General features: G+C 36.9%; 1 protein-coding gene across 1 annotated transcript; it reads left to right on the top strand.

Moving 5' to 3' along the window:
- The first annotated feature begins 1325 nt into the window (after positions 1 to 1325).
- LOC113112525 (adhesion G protein-coupled receptor B3-like) lies at positions 1326 to 21061 on the top strand. Its single transcript, XM_026278189.1, has 12 exons — positions 1326 to 1471; positions 7325 to 7394; positions 7776 to 7842; positions 8317 to 8402; positions 8812 to 8910; positions 10219 to 10390; positions 12598 to 12693; positions 13604 to 13643; positions 16321 to 16991; positions 17677 to 17712; positions 18250 to 18354; positions 20126 to 21061. The coding sequence occupies exons 1-12, from the start codon at positions 1333 to 1335 to the stop codon at positions 20312 to 20314; spliced, it is 1770 nt and encodes a 589-aa protein (XP_026133974.1). The 5' UTR covers positions 1326 to 1332; the 3' UTR covers positions 20315 to 21061.
- Positions 21062 to 24938: the final 3877 nt, after the last annotated feature.

Here is a 24938-nt window from a genome sequence, read left to right as displayed (position 1 = left end):
GGAAGCAGGGACTTCATTATGTCCCGTCCAGCTAGTCTCTGACTCATGTCAGCTATGCTCCCTGTGCCATGAGCATCCAGGCTCTCCCTGTGTCAGATTCACTTTATCGGCGGCTAGCCGGTGGGTGGATTTGTCTCCAAGTTCACCACCCTTAAAATGTTTTAAGAAAGTAAGATTTATAAAATTTCTAAAGTGAGTATTATATATTTCTAATTATGCCCTTCTCTAAAATATGAACATGTGAATGTAAGTGGCATGAAACTTTAATTTGTCAAATGTGGTGGGAACCCCGGTTTTAGGAGGAGAGAGGTGTTTTTGTCACATGCTGGTCGTCCCAGTCATAATGGATTTGCATGGAACACGTTGACTGCCAAATTCAGTGAGGAAGATACTCATTTGGTGAGAAAGATGGTAATATTTTGTGGTTTTGGTGCTGAAGTCATTTCTCTGACTGCTCACTGTTGTTGACAAAGTGTTGAGAAGGTCTGGAGCGCATATGTTCTCATTGCAGCGAGATTTCCTAGATTTGGATTTAGAGGCATGAGATGTTGGTAGATAGATAGATAGATAGATAGATAGATAGATAGATAGATAGATAGATAGATAGATAGATAGATAGATAGATAGATAGATACATAGATACATAGATACATAGATACATAGATAATATTCTAATATTCTGCTCAAGAAAGATTTCTTATTATCAATATTAAACAGATATGTTGCTTAATTTTTGGGAAAACCATGATACTTTTTTTCAGGAATCTTTGATGAATAGAAAGTTCAAATCCACAGCACTTACTTGAAATATATATATTTCACTTGATATTTGATCAATTTAATGCATACTTGCTAAATAATACCTACAAGTACCTACAAGACCACATTTCTACAACCCAGTGCATACCATCAAACTGCCCAGCCCTTAACGATGGTCTAGACAAGTCTGGAGTGAAACATGTTATCTGTCTGCAATGTTGTTGTTGTTTTTTAGTAAAACTTTTCATGACACTTTGAATGAAAACCAAAGGGAGTAGATGAAATGAGGGATCCATTATTTTGTATTTTGTATTATTATTTTGATTTTCAATCATGCTGGTTTCAGTGAGTTTCGGATTTATTCCTTGTGATTTTAATTAATTTAAATGAGGGAAATGAAGTACTTTTTATCCAAACTTAGCCTCAGTCAATGTTATATTCCACTGACAGTCCAAAGACCCTCATTAGACTTGTTTCAAATGTTTCATTTAGACTTGTTAGAATGTTTCAAAGTGTTTTACCAGTTCCTTCTCTCTCTCTCTCTCTCTGTTAAATGGATAGGGCATATGCACGATGACAACTGCATTTCTGCACTTCTTTTTCCTGGCATCCTTCTGCTGGGTTTTGACAGAAGCTTGGCAGTCCTATATGGCTGTGACGGGGAAAGTTCGGACCAGGCTCATCCGGAAACGCTTCCTCTGCCTGGGATGGGGTGAGTGCTTAGACACTTACAGTATCTTTACATCTCTCCCTCTTTCGTTCTCTCAGTCTCTATTTGTTCACTAATGGACATTTTTACTGCTCGATCATCATCATGCAGACAGTATGTACTTCTCAAATGTGGACGATGTGAGTGGGTAATTTTTAAATATCATCTGGTATGTTCCATACCTCTCCAGGGTTTCTTATACAGGACCACTTTACACACATCTAATTGATTACAGAAGAGCTAACACTCATCCCTCCAGTTACCTAGCAACAAACAAGGCTCTCTCTTTCCATCAGTGCAGTGTTTTGCTTTGTGCAGAGCAAAAAGACAAGACAGAAGAAGATAGACAAATACAGATATGTGAACCGTTTATTAGTTTGGCTGTTCTGATAAACACTGATGGTGGATTAATTAAATTATTGGCATCCATTAAATGTTTATTGTATGCATCAGTCGTACAGTGGTTGTTTTTAACAAGACTCGAGATTTTAGATCTATATGGTTATGTGCCGCTCATAAGTGGTTTGTGTTCAGTATCTCAGAGCTTAATGGCGGTGGAATTCATAAATGATGTCTGCTCTCAAATGAACTTGTTGCTCCTGCTTTTGTATCACTCCATGACTTCATTGCCATAACAACAGTTGCTAAGCAGTGAATATACCAGACAAAAAGAATAAATAAAGGACGCCAGCAGCCACCTTCCAGATCATTATACCTCTGTTAATGTCTACCTCTAGCATGACACGACACGCTTATTATTTATTGATATGCAATAATATATATATATACAGTACAGACCAGAAGTTTGGAAAAATTACTATTTTTTATGTTTTTGAAAGAAGTTTCTTCTGCTCATCAAGCCTGCATTTATTTGATCAAAAATACAGAAAAAAACTGTAATATTGTGAAATATTATTACAACTTAAAACAATAGTTTTCTATTTGAATATACTTTAATAAATAATTTATTCCTGTGATGCAAAGCAGAATTTTCAGCATCATTACTCCAGCCTTCAGTGTCACATGTAACATCCAGTCTATCACATGATCATTTAGAAATCATTCTAATATTCTGATTTATTATGAGTGTTGGAAACAGTTCTGCTGTCTAATATATTTGATGAATAAAAGGTTAAAAATAACTGCATTTATAAAAAAAAAAAATTCTAATAATATATTTTCTAATAATATATTTTCTTTACTATTACTTTTTAGCAATTTAACACATCCTTGCTGAATAAAATTACTGATTTTATTTAAAAAAAAAAAAAAAAAGAAAGAAAAAAACATTACTGACCCCAAATTACTGACCAGTAGTGTATATTGTTATTACAAAATATTTATATTTTAAAAACATAGGTTTTTTTTTTTTTTTTTTTTTTTTTTTTACTTTTTATACATATCCTAAAAAAGTATCACATGTTCTGAAAAAATATTAAGCAGCAGAACTGTTTGCAACTTTGATAATGAATCATCATATTAGAATAATTTCTAAAGGATCATGTGATAATGATCCAAAAAATTCAGCTTTGCATCACAGTTATTTTAAATTGTGATAATATTTCACAATATTAGATTTTTTTCTGTATTTTTGATAAAATAAATGCAGGCTTGATGAGCAGAAGAACTTCTTTCAAAAACATAAAAAATAGGTAATGGTTCCAAACTTTTGGTCTGTACTGTATATATATATATATATATATATATATATATATATATATATATATATATATATATATATATATATATATATATATATATTGTATAAATAATTGTAAAATATTATTAGTAAATATTTGAAATAATTTTTATTTAGACGATTATATATGATTAAATGTGTAAACCAAAAATATAAAGCAGCACAACTTAAAATAAATAAATAAATAAAAATAAGTTTTTAACTCTGAATGTTTTATTGTAAACAACTGTACAGTAATGTTTTTTGTTAATTTAGTGGTCTGATAAAAGCTTTTCAAGTGAAATGTTTTCTCTTTTTGCTAGATAAATGGTGTCCTCAGTGTAGAAGTACTAATCTGAAACATCTGTTAAGGATCAAAAACCAACAGCTTCGTTTCCTTAATTTGCATGGCCCTTATTCAGGTCATAGGAACACAAGAGGCACGTCGTTCTCACTATCTAGCAGGCTATGCTGTGTTTGTTCAGCTGAACTATAAATCCACAGGTATAAATTTTATCTGTGATGGAACAACCATATCATCACGGACAGTTTCCAGGTGAAATACATTAATCCTTCTCAGATACGCTTTCTTTTTTGGTCCATCCGGAGGCTAATGTTAACTTTGTGGTACAAACAGTGGTGCTGTGTGCACTGCAGTGTGCTTTCAAATTGGTTGAGGATGAAACTGCTTGGTGGATAGGGGCGGAGTTTCGTTTAGACTCAACAAGGGGAGGGGGGCACCACAAGAGCCCTCGCTGGTTCTTCAGACAAGCTGATTGCATCAATAAATTTAGCCACCAGTGAGAGAGGGACGGTGTTAATATTCAGATCACAGGACAGTGGCAGGAGCAGAAAGAGCCCTTTCATAATGGCAGTCCTGCTTAAGACAAGCAAAGATGAGAGACAGAGAAATAGAGAGTGAGGATTGGAAAGATATGATAAGCAGATATGATATTATTATTATTATTATTATTATTATTATTATTATTATTATTATTATTATTATTATCAGCCCAAGACCCGTTTGATCGTTTCAGCCTCTCTGTTCAAAATCTGTTGTACTAATTGCATTTCACATGCTGGGTTTAGTGTAAAACTCCAGGGATTCTTATTAGATTGTTTACCTGCTCTCATTTCACAAACAATTTAGAAGTTGTATTGTGTCTTGAATACCTGATGTGCTTCTGAAAGCCTAAAGTCATGTTTGTTAAGGGAAGCAGCATTTACTATTGCTAATACAAGGGCTGTGCCATATTAAAGAAAAATGCGATATGTGATACATTGTTAAAAATATGATTTTGCTACGATATTGCTTAAGTGTTTAAAATAAATTTCAATTATATTATTTAAACATGAAAATTATATAACCAATTTGTTTCACATTCTTTATCGGAAAATAAATAATCACTATAGCTTCTGAAAGTGACCAGCAGTGTTTTAGCAGTACATAAAAAGTTATCAGGAATCAGGAAATGTCCTTTTAACATCAGTGTGAACATAAAAAAAGAGTTTTTTTCTTTTATATACAGTTTTGTTCAAAATAATAGCAGTACAATGTGACTAACCAGAATAATCAAGGTTTTTCGTATATTTTTTTATTGCTACGTGGCAAACAAGTTACCAGTAGGTTCAGTAGATTCTCAGAAAACAAATGAGACCCAGCATTCATGATATGCACGCTCTTAAGGCTGTGCAATTGGGCAATTAGTTGAATTAGTTGAAAGGGGTGTGTTCAAAAAAATAGCAGTGTGGCATTCAATCACTGAGGTCATCAATTTTGTGAAGAAACAGGTGTGAATCAGGTGGCCCCTATTTAAGGATGAAGCCAACACTTGTTGAACATGCATTTGAAAGCTGAGGAAAATGGGTCGTTCAAGACATTGTTCAGAAGAAAAGCGTACTTTGATTAAAAAGTTGATTAGAGAGGGGAAAACCTATAAAGAGGTGCAAAAAATGATAGGCTGTTCAGCTAAAATGATCTCCAATGCCTTAAAATGGAGAGCAAAACCAGAGAGACGTGGAAGAAAACGGAAGACAACCATCAAAATGGATAGAAGAATAACCAAAATGGCAAAGGCTCAGCCAATGATCACCTCCAGGATGATCAAAGACAGTCTGGAGTTACCTGTAAGTACTGTGACAGTTAGAAGACGTCTGTGTGAAGCTAATCTATTTTCAAGAATCCCCCGCAAAGTCCCTCTGTTAAAAAAAAGGCATGTGCAGAAGAGGTTACAATTTGCCAAAGAACACATCAACTGGCCTAAAGAGAAATGGAGGAACATTTTGTGGACTGATGAGAGTAAAATTGTTCTTTTTGGGTCCAAGGGCCACAGGCAGTTTGTGAGACGACCCCCAAACTCTGAATTCAAGCCACAGTACACAGTGAAGACAGTGAAGCATGGAGGTGCAAGCATCATGATATGGGCATGTTTCTCTTACTATGGTGTTGGGCCTATTTATCGCATACCAGGGATCATGGATCAGTTTGCATATGTTAAAATACTTGAAGAGGTCATGTTGCCCTATGCTGAAGAGGACATGCCCTTGAAATGGTTGTTTCAACAAGACAATGACCCAAAACACACTAGTAAACGGGCAAAGTCTTGGTTCCAAACCAACAAAATTAATGTTATGGAGTGGCCAGCCCAATCTCCAGACCTTAATCCAATTGAGAACTTGTGGGGTGATATCAAAAATGCTGTTTCTGAAGAAAAACCAAGAAATGTGAATAAATGGTGGAATGTTGTTAAAGAATCATGGAGTGGAATAACAGCTGAGAGGTGCCACAAGTTGGTTGACTCCATGCCACACAGATGTCAAGCAGTTTTAAAAAAACTGTGGTCATACAACTAAATATTAGTTTAGTGATTCACAGGATTGCTAAATCCCAGAAAAAAAAAATGTTTGTACAAAATAGTTTTGAGTTTGTACAGTCAAAGGTAGACACTGCTATTTTTTTGAACACACCCCTTTCAACTAATTGCCCAATTGCACAGCCTTAAGAGCGTGCATATCATGAATGCTGGGTCTTGTTTGTTTTCTGACAATCTACTGAACCTACTGGTAACTTGTTTGCCACGTAGCAATAAAAAATATACTAAAAACCTTGATTATTCTGGTTAGTCACATTGTACTGCTATTATTTTGAACAATACTGTATATATATATATATATATATATATATATATATATATATATATATATATATATATATATATATATATATATATAATAGCATAGATAAAATAAACAGTATTATTCAGGTACAGAAATGTAATAATTAAGTGTAAAACAACACTGCATTGTGTTCACTGTATTGATTAAATTTAGATTAAACTTTGTTATAGCTGTTTTGTTGTTTGATTAACATTAGTGACATATTCAGCAGCATGTATTTATATGCTGCTTTCCCTTTCAATCCGACTGCACTGATCCAGTATAGTGATACACATCCGGTTTCTTTCTCAGCTGTTTACATTCATTTATAACATAACTGACTCAGTTTACAGTTTTCAGTACACATGTGCTGCAGAACTGAAAAGACACTGTTTGAGATGTGGCTTGTGCACGAGCTTCAGGTGTGAGTCAGACAGCAAGACGAGACGGCAAAGAGTCGTTTCCTGCAAGTTATTGCACTTAACTCTTTTTAACATCAAGCAGTTCTCTGCTATATTTGTCAGACTAAAACTTTTTGATTTAAGTAGCCTATTATTAAAATGATTCAGATATTGCATGCCCTTGCGATATGCATATTGTGATATTCACATTTGCAATATTTAGATAATTTCAATATATTGTGCAGCCCTAGCTAATACTCTCAGTTAATACAACTATTTGAAATTGAAATGTTACATTGTACACACGTATTTTATATATATATAAGCAATTTTTTTATATACAATGCAATTTATATTTTATATAATTATATTATAGAAAAATGATATGCAATTTGAATGTCAGCCGTTTATCACTTTTCAAAGGAATAAATCAGCCACAAACTATCCTTTATATCCTTTAGCATCATAGCAGCTGGTTTTGCATGAACAAGCAGCACTCGTATTAGTTTCTTTTCATTCTTCACCTCCTACTGGAGCTACTGTACATGTTCTGTGAATGTCTCCAACCCTGAAGGATCACCCAGTATGTGGCTTTTAATCATTCATATGTCTCTTTTGAAGGATTACCTGCTTTAGTGGTCGCTATCTCAATGGGATTCACAAAAGCTAAAGGATACGGGACACCCCAATAGTAAGACAACCTTTTTTCTTCTTCTTTGTTGTTTATGCTTACCCAGAAAACTTACAAGACCCTGCACATAGCCCGTGAAAATCTTTCCAATTAAAACAGTAGTATGAAGTAATGACTCAGAGCCATGAGATTGCAACAGTCCCACCTAGTTCTCCCGAGGATACTTGGGAATAAACAGTGTTTTAAGATCTCTTTAGAGTTCTTGTTCCATACTAAAAGTCTCCCATGTGGAACCATGACATATGGCACCAGATCCCCAGACACTCAAGGATGATACGACTGTGTACTGCCATGCCCCATTAAGTTGATGCCGGATGTTAAATTTGTATGCAATATTTGCTGATATTTGTTTTTTGTGTGTGTGTATGTGTGTGCTTGCAGCTGTTGGCTATCTCTGGAAGGTGGTCTTCTCTATGCATTTGTGGGACCTGCTGCTGCAGTGGTGCTGGTAATTTTACACTTTGTTTATTTACAGTCATTTACCAGTCTTAACTACACACACCAGTGCCTTTATAATGTTTTATGTCATTTACTGAACTAGTCCGCCGTGCCAACATTGATATAGAAAATTGCCTCACTTCATCGTAGTACGGTTTGAAGATTGTGATCCCAGTCATTTATATGCACCATTAAGCAGTTTATTTCTAGGCTGAATCAAGATTTAATGGTGGCACAGATTCACACTGCCATGCATCTACACAATACAAAACAGTAGATTTATATCTATATTGTTGCATTTTTAAAGTCTAGCTTGAAGGTAGTTGTAAAATTCTCAAGTGCATTGGAAAACACTTTCATTTTTTATGTTCAAAGAAAGCTTTCACATTTAGTCATTACTAAAGACTTGCTTAAGCCCTGTTGTTAATTTTCTGCAGTCTGATGAGGTCGGGCCCTGACAGTGCTACTGTGTGTCTGGTTACAGGTTAACATGGTGATTGGTATTCTAGTGTTTAATAAACTGGTTTCAAGAGATGGGATCCTGGATAAGAAACTAAAACACAGAGCAGGGTAAGTGCCAATCAACTACATCACACAAACACACATATATATGAAAAAAATGTCAAACTCATAAATTTTCTAAGCAACATGCTAACACCAAACTGTATTGGAATCAACTGTGAGCTTCATGCTAAAATGCTTTAAAAGATAGTTGCCTATTTTGACAGTAGGCTGCAGACCTCATTAGGTTTGGGAATAGAGCTAAAGTGTACTGCAGAAAAAGGGAGCCTCGTCCCAAATTTACATTAGTTGAGCCAATACAATTATTTCCATCCCAGTCCAGTTGCTCAGACTAACAGATTACAATTCCGGTGCTACTATAGGTGCAGAAATCTGCCTCCACCTCTGCTTTGGTACAGTCAGGCCACCATGTAAATACATTCCCTTTGTGTTGTCTGGTTATTTGGCTGTTCTGCAGGCAGATGAGCGAGCCCCATACTGGATTAACTTTAAAATGTGCCAAATGTGGCATCGTCTCAACTTCTGCTTTATCAGCAACAACGGCCAGCAACGCCATGTAAGTGCCCACCGATGCCTCAGCAGATCGATTATGCTGATTAAGCTGCATGCAAGAGTGTGCGTGTGACTTTATGCGTGTGTGTACTTCCCCTTGCCTCAGGGAAGGAGATTCGTGGAGGTGTTAAATGGACAGCTGGCTCTTGTTCTTTGTCTGTGATATGTCGACAACACTCTATTGGAACAATGTGTTGGTTGTTGTGTGCTCCTGGACTCATTTATGTGCTGATGGCAATTAATGAAAATTTGGGCATGTGCATGCTTTCATTTGGAACAAAGTGCACCTATCTCCTCTTCATCATGTTTGTTGTTTAAAGCTCAACAGTAGTCTTCTGTAAAGTAAAAATCCCCATTATTTTCTCCATAGAGAAACAATATTTTACAATACCATATAAAACTTTCTAGACAGACCAACCTTGAGATCTGAAGTTAAGTAATGTCAGAAGCCACAAGTTTAACTAGTATGTAAAATATTCCAATAATAGTACATTTGTATTTATTTTATTATGATCATTGCAATACAATTAATATTTTAGATTATATTAATTGACTTTATACTTGTAGTCAATGACTAGCATATTTTATTTTATTTTATTATAAAAAATATGTAGTAGTATTAGTAGTAGTAATTACAGTAATAACAATAACAACATCAGCAATAATAATTATTATAGTTTTTTAGTTATTTTATATCTGTAGTCATTGACTGGTATTTTAAAGTATTTTATTTCTGCAATAAAATGTAACAGTAATAATAATAATAATAATAATAAACAAGAATGTTGTATTTTATACAATGGTCTGTATGAATACTTGATTTTGATTGGCTGGCAGGTATGCATTAAAACTGTTTAATGCACAGGTAGTTCCAAGTCAGTTTAATCACCATTCTATATTAATACACTGCTTTCTTTTATGTGCAATAACACACACATCACTTGCACAGAGAGAGAGAGAGAGATTGCGCATTAAAAACTTGTCAATAGTGGCAAATGACATGGTATGAGCAAGATAATGCACGGCTAGCATATCCCTTACTTATACTTGTTGTCAGTGACTAGTCATATATTATGAGTAACTCATTCTCGCATAAACTAATTGAATTGTCTTTTGTCTTTTTAAGATTTTAATTTACTTTTTTGTTATTCAAATCAAAGACTGTAATGTTATGATTCATCTCAGAGCTGGATGGTTTGTTCAAGGCTTAGAGCTTCTCATTAATTTTTTTTTTTTATGGGACAAAGGCCAAAAATGTATCTTTTTTGTTGTTGTTCAGTCCACTATCTCTCTCTCTCTCTCTCTGTCTCAGGGCCTCCCTGTGGAGTTCCTGTGTCGTTCTGCCTTTATTAGCTCTCACCTGGATGTCTGCGGTGCTGGCCATGACGGACAAACGCTCAATTCTATTCCAGATCCTCTTCGCGGTCTTTGACTCCCTGCAAGGCTTTGTCATAGTCATGGTCCACTGTATCCTCAGAAGAGAGGTAGGGCTGGATCCATTATAATCCCTTACTTTTTGTTCTCTTTTCCTTCAACATTTCAGCAAACTGTCTTTAATTTTTTTTAAAGCTTATTTTACGCCTTGTCCAGTCTTACTTTAAGGGATAAATATGAATATTCTGATATAATTTACTCCCCATCATGTTGTTCCAAACCTTGATGACCTTCTTGCTTCTGTGAAACAAAAAATATATATTTTTATACATTTAAAGAAAACCACATTCAGAAGAGCCAAACTCACCCTTAAAATCTCTCTGATAATACCTACTCCTCTAAAATAACTCTCCTGTTGGATTGACATAAACAAGCCCTCTTATTTAAAAAAAAAATCTCATTTAAAATGTTATTTAGATATCACATCCACTGGTACCCATTATGGTTTGTAACAGCCACTTTCCAGGACCAATTAAAACCAAATCCCTACATGTTTCTACTAGGGTTGGGCCAATACATGATGGCACCATCCATCGTCGATGGCTGATAGACATCACGATGTTGAACTGGCATCATGTACCCCCCCGCCCCTTTTTGAATGCATGATCACTTTGTAGTTTCACTATCACTTTTGAGATTTGTGATCACACGTACTCTGCTTACACTATGGAGCAGCAGTACTTACCACACATTTTAAAAGATTATATGTTTGTTGGTGGTACTGAGAGTCTGAAAATCATTCGCATCATCCTCAGTTAGTAAACGTTAGTTGTTTTCCCTTATATGGTCTCAGACTTCGGGCACACATCCCCAATCCCCCCAACCAACCCCCTGCTTGTCCCAGCTGATATAGTAAATAGATATTAGATAGTTGGATGTCCTTTTTTTTTCCCCTACAGTAAACATTCTGGTAATTTCAGTGAACATAGTTTAGTTTATTTTTTTTAGTTTAGTTTATTTGAGCTGTTCAGAATCATGGATGTTACAGAAGTCATAAACTTACACAGTAATGGAAGCTCAAAAGGAGTAGGCTGAAGCAAGGAAGCTTATTTGCGCCTTCCCCTATGTACAATACTCTCAGTACCCATGGATTTCACATTTGTATTCCCAATTGTAACTCAATAAATAACACTGCATTTAACAATATATATTACATTGATAAGGTTACCATAGTGCAAAATAGTGCATACCATAATGCATACCAATGTGCAAAATTCAAGTATATCATTTTCATACCCAGGCACACATCACCACGAGCGTACACCTGTTTATGAGTTACATTTCCAACCATACTATCAGTAATATGGACGTTACAAATTGCAGCATTTGAAAGGGTTAGAGCTTGTTGAACATAAAAAGAAGGATGAAAGGAATGTGTTGCTATATTTCATTTGGCTGGCTTCTGAATTTTTTTACACTTTTTTTTGGTAAGTTTACTGAATAGTTTAATCAGCAGAGACACATTAAATGGATCAAAAGTGACAGTAGAGAGATTTAAAAGTTTACATAATGTTTCTGTTTCAAATAAATCCTTTTCATCAAAGAATCCTCAAAAAAATGGATTGCTTTCACAGTAATATTGAGCAGCTCAACTGTTTTCAAAACTGACAATAATAAGAATTGATTCTTAAGCAGCAAATCAGCATATTAGATTTATTTCTGAAGGATCGTGTGATACTGATGACTGGAGCAATGGCTGCTGAATATTTAGCTTTGCCATCAAAAAAATAAAATATATTGAAATACAAAAGTCAATTTTAAATTTTACAAATATTTCACAAATAAATCCAGTCTCGCTGAGATTTGTTTCCAAACCCAAACTTTCAGATCCTGAAGCAATGTGCTCTGCTGAATTGTTTTGTGCACTAGCATATACTTTCATATGGAGCCCCACATATGACATGCAAGAAAAAAGTAAATAAATTGTGCACATGATTTACTAATCTGTTCCCACAATGAACTAAAATGTGCACACAATTACTATTGCATTCCCTCAGTTTACTATTGTGTTCCCTCGATTTGCACATGATTTAGCAAATCGAGGGAACGAATTAGTAAATTGGTGCACTATTTTTAAATCAAGTGAACGAAATAGTAAATTGAAGGAATGCAATAGTAATCGTGTGCATGTTTTAGTACATTGAGGGAACGAATTATTAAATCATGCACACGATTTAGCCTATTATTTTTTACCTGCATGTCATGTGCAGGGCTCCGTACTTTCGCTTTGATGAGTGACTAAAATGATGGTTCATAGGTTCAAGATGCCTTCAGATGTCGCCTGAGAAACTGTCATGGCCCCATCAATGCAGATGCAACTGGTACATTTCCCAACGGGCATGCACAGATCATGGTAAGACACTCGCCTCTTGTAACCTCAGTATTCTTACACTGAACTGTACATTCACAAGCTGGAATATGCTCATCTTATAAATTTGCTGTGAAATCACTTGCATCTGGCATCTGTGCTATCAGAATTGTGTGCTGTGACCTCTCAAAGTCCTCTTGATGGATTTAAATGCAGTGCTTTTTCCTAGTATGAGTTTTTGTTATACAGTGTTAATGCTTATACAGTTATGACAGGATATGCAGAATTGTCTTTGCTTAACAGCAGCAAATCTTTTATCCATGTCCTTTGGCTTTCGCCCGTCTCAGATGGGACCCATTTGTCATATTTCACACCGGTCTTTCTCATCCTTCACTGGTTTGAGGGAGTGATTACTGTTAAAATGGTTCTGGAGATGTGTGACCTGCGCAGAACCATTGGCATATAATGATCACAGTTCTCATTTCTGTTTTGATTGAAAGTTTCTTAACTAGAAGCATTTCACTATAATGAGACCTCAGTTTGTGCAGATTGTCTTTGATTCGCTGCTGTTGATGGCTCCTCTATCGCCACCTCTATTGTGATACCTGATTAATCCGATTCTATTTACAAGTGCTTTTAACAGATTAATATTTTCTCTGTGGGATGTGGTTAGACCGCAGACACAAGCTAGCAAAATCATACAATTTGAGAAGAATCCCATGACAACATAGATATGATAGACTATTATATAATTGATGTATTATTCTGATTTTACATAGTCAATTAGATAGGAAAATGCTTTTGTGTGTGTGTGTGTGTGTGTGTGTGTCTGCCACTATCAACAATAATGTTAAGCTTTGTCTTTTGTTGTAGTTCTGTCTAAATCAAACTCCTCTTGCATGTCTAAATTTCACTTTGTCTCCTGTAATTTATTTATTTCTTTTTTTCCCCACAGACGGATTTTGAGAAAGACGTGGACATCGCATGTCGATCAGGTAAGAAACAGATGGTGCACTATTAATGTGTTTCCTAATTACTTCTCCTCTCCTGGGCCAAAACAGGCCCAAGAGAATAAACATTCGGGTTGCACATTAGAATTATGGAGTCCCAGTGGCACCTGGCTAATCATCCAACAGGACTGTATTCAATCTTAAAGTGTAGGATTTTATTACATTTGGATAGATACTGATACGTACAATATCAGTGTTGAATCATCCTCTTTTTACATTCACAGAATATTACATTCATGGGCTATTGCTTTGAATTGTATTAATAATACATCAACCTAATTAAATTATTTTCAATGCTGTAAAATTTATTAAGCTCACTTAACTGGCAATTTCAGTACTGACCACTCTTGAAAATATTCAAGAACTAAAAAAGTGTGTATGTCTCTAAAGTACAAAATAAAAAAGATTTATGTTTTAGAAACTGTCCATACATTGATATTGCACATATCAAAATATATCCTCTTCATCTAGCTGCTGTATGGGATAGACCATGAAATCCATGAGTTTACTCTTTAATTGTCTCCCCTAAGTAAAGGGTTGGTGATGAACAATGAAGCTTTTTAGTCCCTGGAAATGGGTTCAAAACAAGATTTCTGTTTCAAGATCTAGACAGAATTGTTTTATTGTTATAATGAAAGACTGTTGTTAAAAAAAAAATGTAGTTCTTCTGACATCCAGCCAACAAAGCTCAAAACAGCATGAAGTCTTCATTACAGCCATTTTTCAGTTTGTTTGCAGCATTGTTATGCCCCTAGACAGCATGGTGACTATTCTCACATTTCCTGAAAGCACTAACTGGATTTGTTTTTCTGTCTGAAGGTGAAAATCTTGCATGATGCAACACAGTCTATTAGCCGGTTATGTGTGGGATTTAGACCAATGAGATTACACTGTGGGTGGGTCTACACAGTGTGACGCCACATAAATGGAAACCAAGCAACTGATAGAATTTCGTGTTACTTATCTCATCCAGAGCTCATTTAGACATTGATATGAGCTGCTAAATTGCTTTAACTGCATAATGAGATGTCACGACAGTTGTTTGAATGTTTGTTTGTGTGTATCTTCACTTACAGCACGTTATTTAAAGTCTCTAAAATCGAGTTGGCTAAGAAAGAAGGGCATAGTAAATCAGATAATTAGACTATGCTATAGCCCTGAAAATGCAGCTAGTAACACAAATTGCTAACCCATTTGTTATTCTTTTGAAAATGAGTGTAATAACAGCGCCCTGACCCTGTGTTCTTCATTAAAACTGGATTAAGATCAGCTCAGAGGGTGATATTGTGGGACATTGTGTGTCCTTCATTAGGAAAGCATAATACAACTTTAATCCAAGATTTACTTTAACTTACAAAAAGTTAACTAAAGTTTTCTTATTTTTAGATATTAAAATTGTTAGATTTTTATAAAAATCAACAGTAAAATAAATAAAGACGTGCAACATATTTACATATTCATTTACATTCTGGGAATTTCAGTTTCATTAAGTTTTTATTTCTGGGAATTTTGCATTATAAAAATGAGAGTTGTGTGGTAAAAAAAATGTAAAGAACTTACAATATATTTATCAATTTTGGGTGTAATATGACCAGGTTCTTGACAGATTTCATAAGATGCACGCAGAAAGTCTGTGTCATGAGCCTGAAGCCCTTTTCTGTGTTCTTCTATCAGTATTCTGCTGTGCTCTTCAGACGCCATGTTGTGTGATGCATTTGTTTAAACTACCATCAGAGCTGGAGGATTTTTAACCAGTCGTTGTTGTCCTCTGGTCTCCTTGTTATGTTATGAACAGTGGCAGTAATTCCCTTATGGATTCTTGGAGATAGAGCTCTGCTGCAGAGGACAGGCTGTTCTCACAGTGATGAATCTTCTGTCATTGCATCTAGTGTGTGTGGCTCTTTCAGGTGAACAGAATCAATCCAGTCTAAATAAGGACATGTTTCTATAACAGCAGATATTGTATGGTGGTGTATGGCGTTTGTATTCATAGTCTTTGCTGAAAAGGTTTAGATGGTTAGTCCTGATGGACTAGTCCAACCATGCTTGTTGAACATGGTGATGAAGTTGTTTGGACAACATCTCTTTGGTGAACCTCTTTATCTTCAACCCTCCATTTTTAACTAAACCAAAAAAGTGACATACTCACACTAGATCAAAACTCAAGTTGTTAAAACAGCACTGAACTGGTCAACCAAGTCTTGAAATTTAACCTGTTCATCTTCAGCTCTCCATTTTTAACAAAACCTACGAAGTCGGTATACATATACTAAAGGCATAATTTTGGTCTATTTTAAAAGATGAGTGAATTGAAGTGAAGTATGTTTTTGCTGACAAAACTAGTCGGTCCACAACATGATATGTGCTTCAATTATTCTCTTTTGTATCTGCTTGAGTCTTTTCAAGATATTTGCCACTAGAATTGTAACTTTATTTATTATGATCACTTGTTTTTGGGGTGTAGGGTATACATCATCTTTCACAATGGCAGTTATTTTTGAATATGTTAGTAACACTTCAGCTGTGGGTTCAAATGATCAATGTCTGATTGGCTGCATTGCTTTTTGCTTTAAAATAATTTATTTTCAGTTCTAAATCAAAATTTTAAGCTTACAGTCTTGCATCACTCACTTCCACTAATGATGTTCCTTCCTACCTGCAGCCCTCCACAAAGACATGGGCTCCTGCCGAGCGGCCACCATCACCGGCACCCTCTCTCGCATCTCTCTCAATGATGAGGAGGAAGAGAAAGGTCCCGAGGGGCTCAATTACTCCACGTTGCCTGGCAACATAATGTCTAAAGTGATCATCCAGCAGCCCTCTGGACTTCACATGTCCATGGGCATGGGAGATCTGGGAGAGCAGTGTTTAGACAGCACAACAGACATGCGGCGAACTCTATACCTGTGTACAGATGACACCACAAGGCAGGGCGAGCAGGAGCTGAGCGCCCATGACCTGAGCGGCCACCCTCAGCCAGGGCAGATGGAAACGGACTACATCGTCCTGCCTAGCAGGTCCGCGGTGGGGTCGGCGACTGGGTCTAGCAGCATTCCCACCCTGCTGAAAGACGACAGCAAGATGAGCATGACCATGGACTCTCTGTCACACGAGAGGTTGATGCATTACAAGATGGGCGGTGAGTTTAACCTCGGGCACTCTGGGATGGAGCACATGGGAATGGAACAGCAGTACCCCATCCAGTCCGAACACATGCAGAATTTGCCTTTCGAGCCACGCACGGCTGTGAAGAACTTCCTGGCGGAAATGGAGGAGAGCGGAGGAATGTCACGTAGCGAAACCGGTTCAACTATATCGATGAGCTCTTTAGAGGTGCGAGTTTGAGTCTGGCCTTGGGTGTAGACAGTTAGACTAAAGTAAACTCTACACACATACATGAACAAAGATCCATCTAGATACATGAGTGGTTTTACTCAATGCACACCAAAATGTGTCAAGAGTGCAATTCATAATGCATTTTTAGTTTGGCCAAATGTTTGTTATAGTGGGTCTCCTATATGGTCAGTTTGAAAAGAATCTTGTGCCCTAATGTCTTAATCCTCCAAATTAAGCCAAAGATGAAAACACTACATGAGATGCTTAACTTAAAGATGTTGAAGGTCAGTTTTCAAAGAATTAGTAGCGAAAGTAATACTGTATATCCATATTTTGATGTACATAGTCAACAACCAATAGATAGTTCTGTGCATGGGTTGTTGATTTGATGGAGGCAGATCTAAATGCAAGCTTATAATCAATTAGGCAGGGGTTTAAGTGGACTAAATGATTGGAGAAGCATTTGTGCCTGCGTTTGCGTAATTCTTGTAGACGGGTAGACATTTGAACCGGATCCGTTTTCTGCAAAAAGCCTCACAGCATACAAGTCTAGCTCTGATGCGCAAGGAACATACTTGCTCATATATGTTTTAGACATGGGACCACATTTCAGTAAATTATTTCTCTAGGTTTTATAATATCTAATTACATGAATTTTTGTCTTTCTGTCTTGGTTCTACAGAGAAGAAAGTCGAGGTACCAGGATCTAGACTTCGAGGTGAGCAACTCCTTTACTTTGTGAAGTGCATGTTCAGGGCCATTTGTTGCGTTTGTGTTTCGCCCCTTTAATTTACTACTACTTTGTGTAGCACTTAAGCTTATTGGAGAAGCATGTCCTGACACAACTGCGATTTATGAAGCGTTGTGTGGTTAAATGTAAAAGCAATGCTGTCAGCCACCACATATTCCCATGTTATCCTTTTACATCCCCTGACTTCAAGCTGAAAATCAAAAAATAGCTTATATATTTTTACATTTTTAAGATCACTTGCAGTATCCCCCAGAGCATTTCAGCCCTTTGCCAAAAAAAAAATGTATTGAATGTCAAGTGCTACTGACCCTTCATATATGCCAATGCCATTTGTCATAACCTTGTCATAGCATTCAGCCAAATTTGCAGGGTGAGCACGCCGTTTTTATACAGTGATAAATTGAAAGTAGCCAGGTTTTTTCCTGTTGCAAAGTTCTGGTTCTCAGCTTGACTGAACTCCAAATCCCACCCCCCTCCCCTCCCCTCCCATCCTTGCCATTACAGAAAGTCATGCACACCAGGAAAAGGCATATGGAGCTGTTCCAGGAACTCAATCAGAAATTTCAAACCCTGGACCGATTTCGAGACATACCAAATATGGGCGGCATGGTGAGTAACAGGAAACGGGTTTCAGTATGTCTCATTACCGAGTACCGGCGGGGGGGTGCCGCGTTGTCTATGTTTAGCTGTGTCTTCTGGTGGCGCCCCAATCTTGTGCACAGGAAGTGAGAGACTGAAGGAATTAATAGTTGTTCACCAAGAATATTCACGTGGAAAAATAGCACCCGGTTAGGGGTGGGTGGAAGAGGAGGTATTAAGAGATGAATGAGGAAGAAGAGAAGAGGAAGAGTGACTGAGCCGTCATTGTGATCCATTCTCATGCATTCATTCAAACACAAGGCTGTAAGCTGCTAACATGCTTATTATTTCCTTTTCTATTGGCTAATCACTGCTTGGCAAATGCGAGGGACAAAAAACACTTGATTTGCTTCAGATATTGGAGAGGTTCTCTGTGCTTTCCGCAGTATGATGCACCAATTATCTGTAATTGTAGGGGTGGTGGGATTTTCTGATTAGAGCAGGCCAATTGCAACACAATTGCATTTCATCATCCAGCAGCATGCAGCAGAAGAACGTTCAGTGTCATTTTTTTTGTCCAGCTGACTGGAACTGTGAGGTTCACACTGATCATCAAAGAGAAGAGATGTTTAGATGTGTTTTTTAATTAGTTCGTCAGTCTCGTCATAATGCCCTAAAATTAATTTCCTGCTATTACAGAAGTATGCATTTCCAGTGATTGGATCACAGTTGAAACAGTCTCGAACTCAATAGAAGCCAATGCACTCCAGACGCAGTGATCGGAGCACTGAAAATACATTCTGATTCTATTCATACAGGTGTAAATGTTAATGTGGTCTTGCGATCTGATTTAATGATTTATTCTACTTAAAGACTGCAAGTGCAAGGGCACTTTAAAAAAAAAAAAAAAAATTCTTCCATTGTATTCACTTGTTATCCCCATTAGAACTCGTTACTGTGAGAATGTTTCGAAAGTAGGAAATAGACTGAATAGCGTTTTAGGCAGTCAGTATAACAGAAAGCATTTTGATTTATCCATCAGTGGTTAACACTTTACAGTGAGGCTCTATATTGTAACATTAACTAATGCATTCACTAACTAACAATGAAATAGTCCTCTAATGCATTTATTAATCTAGGCTAATGCTAATTTCTACATTTTAAGTCATATAAATTAGCATTAATGTATCATGAAAGAACATGAATTGCCAGTGAACAATAGTATATTAGTAAATTAACCTAAACTAAGAAATAGTATGAAGTCGTAGTCCTAGTAGCTGGTTGGCCACGTTGCTTCCTTTTACCTGTGTTCAGTCAGACTGCAGACTGCCATTCACTTCCTGTTGCTTAGTAACCGCTGGATGGAAGAAATGATTTTGTGTTTTTATTCCCTTGAAAAATCTGAGATGTTCCTGAATCTGGAAACACTCCAAACATGCTGTTAGGTCAAACACTTTGACCATCGAGCTCTGGGTGTGTATGTGCAGCGGCCCCAAAAAGTTTTTGGGACATAATTGTATGAATGTCACTGTGTTAATTAACAAAATACCAAGCCAAGTGACATGGCATATATTTTCAAGATTGGTGTGATATTTTTTATCTAATGCGGGCGACTTTCATACATTTCAAGCGTCCAAATATTTTTAGGGCCACTGTGAGAGAACATGAATTAAAGCTTGATGATTCATGTCCATGTGAAACTTCCAGTGTTTGACAGTATCATAAAACGATCCACTATAATGAAAGAATATTGCAGAAATGTAGTATTTCTAACACGGCGGCTTCTCATCCTTTTCCGTAGGACAAGGCAATGCCAAACAAGAACCCCTGGGAGAGCTTCAACCCGGCAAGTGAATATCAGAACTACGCCACAATGAATGTACTTGAATCAGACACAAAGAACTCTCTGGAGATGACTAACGCTGAGTGGGAAAAGTGTGTTAACCTCCCTTTGGACGTCCAGGAGGGAGACTTTCAGACAGAAGTCTGAGGAATAATGAAGCGTTAGCAGGTGGACATATTTTGCACTGAACAAAAACGCGGAAGACTTCTCATGCAGCCTTGGAAAGACATATCTGGATTCTACGAGTATAGCAGGGACAATATGTGCCAATAAGATTTTAAAACAAGGAATGACAGACGGATAGAAAGACAGTTAGAAAAAAACAAAAAAAATCTGTGTTATCTTTTTTTTTTGTATTCTCACTCGTGTATTTAGTGGGGGTCAGACATGTACAATATCGAACATCATGTATTTCAAAAGAAACCAGTTGGAAAATAATCAGTTCCAAAAGCATTAGCTTTCCAAATGAGACCTCGAGGAGAAAACGACACGACGTGATGTCCACCCACGAGCGGCGGCTGGGTTCGTTTTTTTGTTCGGCGGGAGACGAGCCCAGGAACACTTGTATATACTTGCGCAGGTTTTTAAAAAGTTTATAACAAGTCCGTTTGGCCATTACTACACTTTTTACTTCATGATATGAAAAGACGAAACTATTCCGAGGCAAAGAGGATTTTTTTCTGTCATTTAAAAATGAATGTTTGTCAGGCTACATTCTTCATTGCTTTAAATGCAATAAAGGTAATACTCACTTTTTTATGAATAATATATTTCAAAACTTTAATACTGCAGAATCTGCCTGGAAGCTCAGTAAAGCTCTCTCATCTGCAGCCCTGTATAAAATATTTAAAAATCAAAAACGTTGTATGGTGTAAATAAAACTTTTGTCTACATATGTTTTACTTGTGCCAAGTTTATTTTAATGAGAAAAGAGAAAATGCCAGCTTGATGAGAGTTATAGCAGAAAAAAATGTTAACATTTGAAAAAGGAATGTAAATAAAAGAGGAAATATGTTCGTACTGCTTCAGAGAACTTGTCGACTTACTCCTGTGTCGTGCTGCGGGTCTCTTTCTGGACCCTCGAATCACTGTGGACATCCTCTGAATCTCAAGGTCCTTCATTCAACAGCAGCAGAAAAATCCTCAAACCTAAAGGCTAATAACAACAGGGTATTTTTAACGGCCATTAGTGGAAAGGAGCCGACTTGTTTTGCACTGGCTATAAAAATAACACAGCAGAGCTAAAAATAACAGGAAGAGTAGTCACTTCGGGATAAAGCCGCGCTACATATGGCGTACCTTATGTGCAATTATGCTATCAGACAAGGAGCTGATAGAATAGAGAGAACTGAACCAGAAGTACTATAAAAACCTCTTGGATTTTGAGATAAGTTTACAGTTGTTTTCTGTTTTTAATGGTGCATTCTTCCAATGGCATGATATTTGACCATCTAAATCCCTCGAAACATTGAACAATATTTGGAGGCAGAACTGTTATAACTTTAGCATGAGGCTGATAGTGTTCGTTCATATTAGTGTTATTTGTACAACAGCTGAAGCGAAGAGGCTTTTTCCCACAAAAAGACGAATAAGTAGAGCTCACCTGAAACCCAAATACAGAAAAAGGCTGTGCTGTCACGCGCCGCTGCTACTTATAGATTTGCAGCTCCGGATGACGTCAGGAGCATCTGTTTAGTGCTATAACTCATCCTGCTAACATTTACTGTTATATAAATCTGGTGTATAATTATGCTTTCTGAACAGTGAGACTGTGTCTACAAACTCGTGTCATGACTCACACATTTCGTCAGTCCCAGAGACCATGATTCAGGCCTGTCAAGCTGGACCTAAACAATACCCCGGGAGATAGTTGTGGAGCTGGCTTGGATTAGATTTGATACTTTTGCCGGATATGATTGAAGGATCGCTGATGACAGATGGGATAGTAAGAGCGGTTCAAAAGGGATTATACTCCTAAACTTCAGTTTACCTTCTGATATGGGCCTCAAGTGCCATCATTTCACATGTAGATTTCCATTAAAATCGGATATGTAAATCCCGGATTAATCCTTCACTCTTTTGAAGTGACTTTTCCTTGTGGAAAGCAGTTGGTTGTTTTATACAACTGGCAGACAATAGTTTGGAATAATAGTGATTTTTTTTTTTTTTTGCACCTCAAGAATACAGGTGCATTTCAATAAATTAGAATGTCGTGAAAAGATAATTTATTTCAATAATTCAACTCAAATTGTGAAACTTGTGTATTAAATAAATCCAATGCACACAGACTAAAGTACAGTAGTTTAAGTCTTTGGTTCTTTTAATTGTGATGATTTTGGCTTGCATTTAACAAAAATCCAGCAATTCACTATCTCAACAAATTAGAATATGGTGACATGCCAATCAGCTAATCAACTCAACACCTGCAAATGTTTCCTGAGGCTTCAAAATGGTCTCTCAGTTTGGTTCACTAGGCTACACTATCATGGTGAAGACTGCTGATCTGACAGTTGTCCAGAAGACAATCAATGACACCCTTCACAAGGAGGATAAGCCACAATTTCATTGTCAAAGAAGCTGGCTGTTGGCTGTTCACAGAGTGCTGTATCCAAACATGTTAACGGAAAGTTGAATGGAAGGAAAAAGTGTGGAAGAAAAAGATGCACAACCAACCGAGAGAACCGTAGCCTTATGAGGATTGTCAAGCAAAATTGATTCAAGAATTTGCGTGAACTTCACAAGGAATGGACTGAGGCTGGGTTCAAGGCCTCAAAAGCCACTACACACAGATGTGTCAAGGGATTTGCTAAACCACAAACAACGTCAGAGGTGTCTTACCTGGTCTAAGGAGAAGAAGAACTGGACTATCGCCCAGTGGTCTAAAGTCCTCTTTTCAGATGAGAGCAAGTTTTGTATTACATTTGGAAACCAAGGTCCTAGAGTCTGGAGGAAGGGTGGAGAAGCTTTAAGTCCAGTGTTAAGTTTGCACAGTCTGTGATGATTTGGGGTGCAATGTCTTCTACTGGTGTTGGTCCATTGTGTTTTTTGAAAAGAAAAGTGACTGCACCCGTTTACCAAGAAATTTTGGAGCACTTCATGCACCTTCTGCTGACCAGCTTTTTGAAAATGCTGATTTCATTTTTCAGCAGGATTTGGCACCTGCCCGCTCTGGCAAAAGCACCAAAATTTGGTGTGGTGTGCTTGACTGGCCAGCAAACTCACCAGACCTGAATCTATGGGCTATTGTCAAGAGGCAAATGAGAAACGAGACCAAAAATGCAGATGAGCTGAAGGCCACTGTCAAAGAAACTTAGGCTTCCATACCACCTCAGCAGTCCCACAAACTGATCACCTCCATGCCACACCGAATAGAGGCAGTAATTAATACAGAAGCAGCCCCTACCAAATATTGAGTACATGTACAGTAAATGAACTAACCTTCCAGAAGGCCAACAATTCACAAAAATTTTTTTTATTGGTCTTATAAAGTATCTTACTTTGTTGAGAATGGTGGGTTTTTGTTAAATATGAGCCAAAATCTTCACACTAATAGGACAGAAAACTGAACTTTGTGAAGTTTGGATGACACTCAAGAACTTATTTAAAGTAATTAAGAATGAATTTGTTAGTTGTCTCAAACACAGCGGACAGCCTGAAAAACAACTTGACATGCTCATGTAAAGTGATTCTTAGTTTAACTTTGGAGAAGATTGCAAACTAATGATGCATATTAACAGACAAAGCTTTCATTAGTGCACAAATGTTGACCTCCGAGGTTAGAAAACACTGTAATGAGATGTAGAGGAAGAGGCAGGTAGTCTTGACATTGACTGGAGATGTCACCGTATTAAAAATAATAAAGCCTATTATGACAGCGACCAAACATGATGACACACAAGCAATGGATCCCAGGCCCTGTTTTCCGATCTCCACGGCTTAAAATGAAAATACCTTTGTCCTCCTCTGTTCTTCTATGTGCAAATCAAAACGTCAAATCCATCACATTACAGGCCGGCGGGAAATCACGGCAGATGAAATTCAGCACACACACAGTGAGTGTGCCCTCGTGGGTGCTTGTAAGTCCAGCAGGGGACACATGGAGAGGTGGATCAGACTCATCTCTGACAGACGTGCAGGAGAGGGAATTGAAGCGTATGTCAACACAGACTGTATTCTCACTTGTACTCAACTTCCATTCATGATCAGAAGGGACTGCTGTCAGTGTGAACACATAAAGATTTTCTTATGGAGGATCTGCTGCTATTTTATGATTGTTTTTGTGTCACATATTCCAGAGTCCATGGAAATTAACTCTTAAGCTTGGTCATAGTAAGAAATCATGGTAACACTTTGCTTTAAGACTTTGTGTACAATGCATTATAAAGGTATTCATAATGTACATGGTCAAGCATTAAATATTTTCATAAATTATTGTAACAGTTTCCTTGTTTCATCTTAATCGTGCTGTTTGTCATATGATTTAATGCATTAGATTTTCTCAAGGAGAAATTTTTTTATTGTATTATTGTATTTTAAACAAATTGTCTAACTTGTAAGCTATATTTAGTATTTATTTGGGTAGGTGTGGTTTCAGCACCATGGACAGCGGCATGTGCAGTTATAGATAACATTTGCAATTGTTAAAAGATATTCATGTAATTGTATAGATAAAGTAACAAACCAAGAAGCATTTATTTTGAAGAAATATAGCAAAAATTTTAGTGTGACATTTTGGGGATCACTGTATATGAAGATCAATGAAAAATTGGAT

The sequence above is a fragment of the Carassius auratus genome, chromosome 13 (genome assembly GCF_003368295.1).
Source record: "Carassius auratus strain Wakin chromosome 13, ASM336829v1, whole genome shotgun sequence".
In the NCBI taxonomy this organism is placed as follows: domain Eukaryota; kingdom Metazoa; phylum Chordata; class Actinopteri; order Cypriniformes; family Cyprinidae; genus Carassius; species Carassius auratus.
The sequence above is the reverse complement of the archived record's forward strand: the minus strand, read 5'-3'. Positions and strand labels throughout refer to the sequence as shown.

Coding starts and splice junctions, on each gene's coding strand:
- LOC113112525 (XM_026278189.1), top strand. CDS start 1,333: ATGACAACTGCATTTCTGCACTTCTTTTTCCTGGCATCCTTCTGCTGG. Junction 1,472..7,324: donor CTTCCTCTGCCTGGGATGGG/GTGAGTGCTTAG, acceptor TCTCTTTTGAAG/GATTACCTGCTTTAGTGGTC. Junction 8,403..8,811: donor AAACTAAAACACAGAGCAGG/GTAAGTGCCAAT, acceptor GCTGTTCTGCAG/GCAGATGAGCGAGCCCCATA.